Source organism: Anabrus simplex, chromosome 7 (genome assembly GCF_040414725.1).
Source record: "Anabrus simplex isolate iqAnaSimp1 chromosome 7, ASM4041472v1, whole genome shotgun sequence".
NCBI lineage: Eukaryota > Metazoa > Arthropoda > Insecta > Orthoptera > Tettigoniidae > Anabrus > Anabrus simplex.
In genome coordinates, this window is record NC_090271.1 from 122,985,513 (window position 1) to 122,992,106 (window position 6,594).

The window sequence follows — 6,594 nt, forward strand, 5'->3', positions numbered from 1 at the left end:
TCATGCTCACCCCCTTCCTCCTCCAAGAGAGAAAATACTGTGAATTTTTAAATTGTGCTTGCTTTCATACATTCTTATAATTTCACGAGTCTGCCATACAAATTAAGTGTTTGGTGATTTCACATGAACAACTCTTAAATTAATGCGACACAACTGGGCGCTTTTCTGTGAGACTGTTCTTTCTGGTCCCACATAGGGACCTGATGTGAAGTATAGGTCTCTTTGTATGATGTTTCTTGTTTCTTAACCAGAATGCGCAGAATGAGGGGGGGAAATTAATCAGAAGATCAATGTTGTGTTTGGTTACCTAATCAAATCTGGTGTTGTATAGTGAGGATAGCTCACATTGTGTAGTAGTATTGAGAATACAGTGGTTGTGATGCCTTTGCCATACATCATGACTGTTTTGACGGTTGAAGTTATGCTCTATAGGCCCTAGATTCCTTGTTGACTATAGAATTATTTTTATTCCAGACAGGTCAGCTATTTATTATGAATAATGTGGATAGCTTATAAAATGAGGCATTCGTTGAAAAGTGATCGGTAGACTGAGGATTTGTATACAGTGAAAATGTGCGAAATTTACATACAACTATGCATTAACAACCTTAACCCCTTAACTGAGTGCTAAATTCTCCACATGAGTAACCTGCCCTGGATACATTTTTCCCCACTTTGATATTTAAATCTCTCCTGCAAAAATATGTACACAATTAGTTTAATGTAATATGATAGTGATGATTATACTTTAATAATGGGTTACTAACATTATTTATGTTATGTATCCAGATGATTGTAGGTTTTTTTGCTATATGTATAATATAGGCGGAAACAAGGTCATCTACGAACGCGCTGAAGTATTCTTCGACACTATGTACATCACAAAAACTATATTTATCATATTTACACCTGTAGAGCAATTCTTGGTCTTGGGGCGCCATTCACAATTAACTGAGGCAGGTGTCGCAGTTTGAACATCTTCCTTGTTATTTGGTTCAACTGGAACCACTATACTTTTATTTTCAGGATCACTTTCACTGTCCTCTTTTTCAATATATATATCCACGCATCATCACTTGCTAAAAAAAAAGTACCTCATCTTCACCCTCTGCTTCTATAACTGTCAAAATACCAGTACACTCAAGCTGATTTACTTTACGTTTGGAAGCCATGCTGCTCGACATAAACAGTTGTGCGGGAGCATCGTGCAAGGCACCAAAACAGATTCATTTTAGGAGGCTGCATTAGCTGTACAATTCAATGCGCAGCGTGATATTGTGGAAAATATATCAATTAATCGGTAAACTTCAACGGCGATATCATATGCCGCCACCCTCAAGAGAAATGAGTGAAAAGTTTTACGATCGACTTATGCCATCATGCTCACCATGAGGATTTGAAGATGGTGTGTGCACAACGGGTGCCCCATGCCCCATTCCCTTACCATTGCACAGAAACAGAAGCATGTGGAGATATGCCACCAGTTGGTGCAACAGTACGGTGCAGATCCAGTGGAGTTCTTTGAGAGTCTGTTCACCATCGACGAGTCTAGGTTCTTCCGCGAGACTCCGGAAAAGAAACCTCGGCTGTATGGAGTGGAAGCATAGTGGGAGCCCATGTACCAAGAAGACACGGCCGGGACTATTTGTGCACTATTCACCACCAATGAAGTACTGTAGTTCATGCAGTTGTCCACCAGTGGCGCCGGGATACTCCCAAAGAATAGTTTGCTGCGCAGATATGGAAGCTGCTAGAATAATGGCAAAAGTACATAGACATTAGCGGGAATAACTGTAATATAATCTGTAATAATTTGTTCAGTAAATGGTTCCTGTAAACACAAAAAATTGTAGTGCCAATCATTTCTGAACACTCCAAGTATTGCTTTCTGAATGCAAAGATTATAAGTATTGCTTAAATATAACACTTTGATAAAAACCTGCATTTATATGAAAATCTTCGGAGTGTCGTCACTTACCTCGTACTGTAATTGTGACACAGATTTTTATGGTTTCATCACTTCTAATCCAGGAGAATGCTGGGATGATACCTGTCGTATAGACCAAGTGTGCGCTTGCTTCCCATTTAGTCTCAGTTATGCAATGCATATACCTGCACAGAAGCCATAATCATATAGGCTATAAGATATACAATAAAATATCAGATATACAATAAATACAATGGGTTGACTATGATATTGCACGTTCCTTATATGAAACAATTGAATTTCTCATTAATTGAAGGATCTTTATCTCTGGGCATTTTAGAGACAGTATAGTGTTCTTTCTTTTAATTTTATAATATTGTATGTGTATATTGTTTAACTTCTGCCTACTTTAAAGCATGTTCTATTCTGGTGTTGTGTTGTTTGTTGGCTTCCTAATAAATTTAGAACTCTTCAGGTATATATCTGTGATACTAAGGCAGAACCTGATTTATCAAAACAATCAGATGTTCTGTTTTTATGCCAGTATGGTAGATTTTGTAACTAGGAGTATGATGGCAAAGCCCGGTATGACTCTGATGCCCCTTAGAATATGCTGTTCCCAAGATAAATATATAATAATTTTATTGTTTTTACGTCCCACTAACACCTTTCTGACTGTTTTCGGAGATGCAGAGGGGCTGGAATTGTGTCCCGCATGAGTTCTTTTATGCGCCAGTAAATCTACCGACACAAGGCTGACATTTGAACACCTTCAAGTACCCCCAGCCCAAGATAAAGATTCTGATATATTCAGTACATAGATATTGAGGCAGCTAAGTAATTTGTTCTCTGAGCTTGCTGAATAAATAAGAATAAAACTTGTTCGTTCTTTTTTTAATTAAATTCATAAATGGATGCCACTTCAGTTTAGTGGTTATTGAAATACAATATGAATTTCAGCGAGCTCGCCAACTTCTGTAAGCGCCTCCTGAAAAATCAAGATCTTTGTCATATCGGGTTCTGCCTTAGTACCACAGATATATCACATAAAGGTGCATGTTCTTTGTCAAAAGAGTGCCAATATTTGTGTGTAGACAGTTGCTGTAGTGTAATTTGGATGATCACTTTGCCGTTAGCAGATACTGTATTGACATTTTGGCTATTCTTTCATGGGGGGGGATATAATCTAATCCACATTAAAGAAAACTCTTGTTTTCTATCATTGCTTGCTTGCTACCCTTATAATCTGCTAGTTAGGTTAGGATTTTTTAATTTCTCTTCCAAATTTTGTAAATGTTCTATACACTGCATACCCTCAGGTTTTCTTTCAAGCAGGGCTGAATGACTCGACGGTTGAGGCGTTGGCCTTCTGACCCCAACTTGGCAGATTTGATCCTGGCTCAGTCTGGTAGTATTTGAAGGTGCTGCTAATTAGGCTCTTTTTTTAATTTCTCTTCCAAATTGTGTAAATTTTCAGTATACTGCATCCCCTCAGGTTTTCTTTCAAGCCGGGCTGAGTAGATTGATGGTTGAGGCCCTGGCCTTCTGACCCCAACTTGGCAGGTTTGATCCTGGCTCAGTCTGGTAGTATTTGAAGGTGCTGCTAATTAGGTTCTTTTTTTTAATTTCTCTTCCAAATTGTGTACATTTTCTATATACTGCATCCCCTCAGGTCTTCTTTCAAGCCAGGCTGAGTGGCTCAGACTGTTGAGGCGCTGGCCTTCTGACTCCAGTTTGGAGGTTTCATCCAGGCTCGGTCCGGTGGTACTTGAAGATGCTCAAGTACGGCAGCCTCGTGTCAGTAGATTACTGGCATGTAAAAGAACTCTTGCAGGAAAAATTTCTAGCATCTTGGCATCTCTGAAAATTGTCACAAGTATTAGAGGGATGTAAAAACAATAACATTATTGTTATCTTCTTTCATGATGTCTAAACCATCTCAGTTAATTTTCTTAATATTTGAAATAATCACCTAGAGATTGGGAATTTGACTTCATTTCTTATTTTATCCAGTCTGCTCGCTTTAATCTCAACATCCTCTATTCAGCCCCATGTAGTCATCCTTTTTCTTAGTAACCTATTATTCAGGTGCCTTCTTATTACACCCAAATATAGTTGATGCCCAGCATACAGTCCAGTCGCTGTTTATTCTGTTGGTCTTAATCATCATGAGTTGTGAATATGGGATAGGCCTACTCGTAAAATTCAGTCTGAATCCTCTCTACCATTCTTCTAGATAGATATGATAACACTTTTATCAGAAAAGTTGATTTTTCAGGAGAGTCATTTGAAACCTTTGTCACCAGAAGCTGCTTCACATTGTTATATCACTATAACATAGTTCAGTAATGACACAACATTGACTTGTACTCCTATGATTATAAAAGCCGAAAAGATTAACTCAAAGCTACCATAATCAAGAAAAGGGTAAATTTTGACTTATACTCTTAGTACTTTTCATGGAGGATTTATATTTTCATGCAGATATTTCCTCACAAGATTTGAAAGTGAAACTCTCTTATCCATTTGCCATCCTAGCAAAACCATTACCTTGTCATTTGTGTACTTCCTTAATGACTAATTCTTTAATTCCTATTTTCAGCGCCTAGTAGCCCAGACTGCTGCAGCATCCATGGTTGAGGAGGAGTTAGAGTGAACGAAACTTCTTGTCGTAGAGTCAGGTAGACATATATTGGAGAATTGGACTTTCTGCTGAACGGCACCACTTGTTCTACAAATTCTTTTTCTGTGCAATCATTGTTAGACAAAAATAACACTATATTTTGAAATATTCTCAGTGTCAATAAAAGTATTCATTTCATAGGATCCATTTTATTGTGAATTGACTGGAAAATCGAATGTTTTGTGTTGTTATTGAAAGCAGTGATGTGTCTCGAAAGTTATTTGATCCAAGAGAAACACAATGATAGTTTTGAAATATCCCAAAGGTTAGTGATTTCGCTGAACATCATTTACTGGGCATGGTAAATTGTGTTCACGTGTTCATCTCTTAAAGAAAATATCCTGTGGTCATGTATATCAGCATTACAGATGTTCTCAGAATTTCCCCCTACTTTATTTGGTAATTATTATATAGAATCTTCATTTCCATTAAGTTTATTAAAATAAATTCTTTGATGGACTGAGTTGGCTGTACTAAGATGAATGAGAAGGGGATTGAATATCTACAGTATGAACAAAGAAGTGTACACAACATTTGTTCATACATTTATTCTTATATAGTTTTCATGTTTTATTTACTGTCTGAAGTAGCGTTCATAAGCATTGTGTATTGTTATTTATTAGCATTTTGTTTCCTACATTTTTGTTTTTATATTAAAGTTATATCTGAACCAAGAATACCAATATTGTCCTGTGGTCTTATGTCTGCTGTGGGGACTAGTCTATTAGAGGGAACGGGAGGTAAAAATTTTACCTGTCAATATTTGGTTGCAATTATTGTTATCATATACAATGAACTGAAACTCGCTTGGTGCTGGGTGCGTTTTCTGTTTAATAATGTAAATCCACCTGAACTACATGACCAGATATTACTGAAAAATTTTCCTATTCCTATTCAGTAATGCTGTAATCTTCTCGGGCTGGATGAGAAATATTGATATACTTTTAAACACTTGGACCCTGCTGGATAATGACCCTGTGTTACACATCACTATTTTTTTAAAGGAGATGTAATTTTGAGATTAACATCCTGTAAAACTTGCATGTTTCTCCGAAATTAGAACATGTATTTCATTGCTCATTGTACTGCAGTGCTAGTGATACCCCTTTTTCTTACAAACTAGTCCATCTTTGTGAATATCCATTATTTTAACATGTTGGTATACATGATGTTCTGTAGGGGTCATTCAGTACAAAAGAAAAAAGTTGGTATGAATAAATGTTGTATTGCCATTAATGAATGTGAACAAAAAATAAAAAAGTTCTCAGTTCCTTTGTTATGGGAACTTGATGTGTTCCAAGTATTTTGTTGTAATGCCTCTCTTTAATGATATGAAGTGCATCCTCTCTAGTAGGTCCTTCTAAATGCTTGATCTAAGAAATGTTAAATAGCTTTGTACAAACATTCCAGACAAAAGTACGGTATGACAGGGAAGTTTCTCCACAGCAGCCTGTGCAGAGAGAGTACAAGTAAGAGCTGTTATGTTGGTAGCATGAACTCAGCGCTTGTAACAAAAGGAAATGATGATTGCAAATTCGCCACAATGATAAACCTATACTGGAAATGTCCCCGTTGTTACAGACATAGTTCAATCTGTTTAGGCATATTGTCAAAGACTTCCATTAAAACTTGCACAATCGACAGCACATTAGTAGAAATACTCAGTGTAAGTTTATCAATTGTTTCTGGATTATTTTCGTATTTCACAGATTTTGCCACACCTGAAAATAAATAATCCAGTGCAGGGATCATGGTGGCCAGAATCCTTTAGTAATCATTTTCTACCCAAAAAATTCCACTTAAAAGTCTTAAGTGATTGGTGTGACATGTGGTTTAACATTGTCCTGCTGAAAAAAACAGTGCTCGCTCTCATTTTCATTCAGTCGAACAATAAAAGGATAAATTATCTTCGAAAAGTAGACATCCAGATTAAACTGCCAAAGAATATTGCACTCACTGATTTTTTGTGCTTGTAATGTTTTTT

General features: G+C 36.8%; 1 protein-coding gene across 1 annotated transcript in view; it reads left to right on the forward strand.

Annotated features, from left to right (window-relative positions):
- Positions 1-5,913, forward strand: part of LOC136877348 (mitochondrial import receptor subunit TOM20 homolog) — a 31,222-nt gene extending 25,309 nt beyond the window's left edge. Inside the window, exon 4 of the mRNA XM_067151311.2 lies at positions 4,530-5,913. Within this exon, the coding sequence (XP_067007412.2) occupies positions 4,530-4,583 (54 nt within the window). The 3' untranslated portion in view covers positions 4,584-5,913. The remainder of the gene's footprint in view (positions 1-4,529) is intronic.
- The last annotated feature ends 681 nt before the right edge of the window (positions 5,914-6,594 follow it).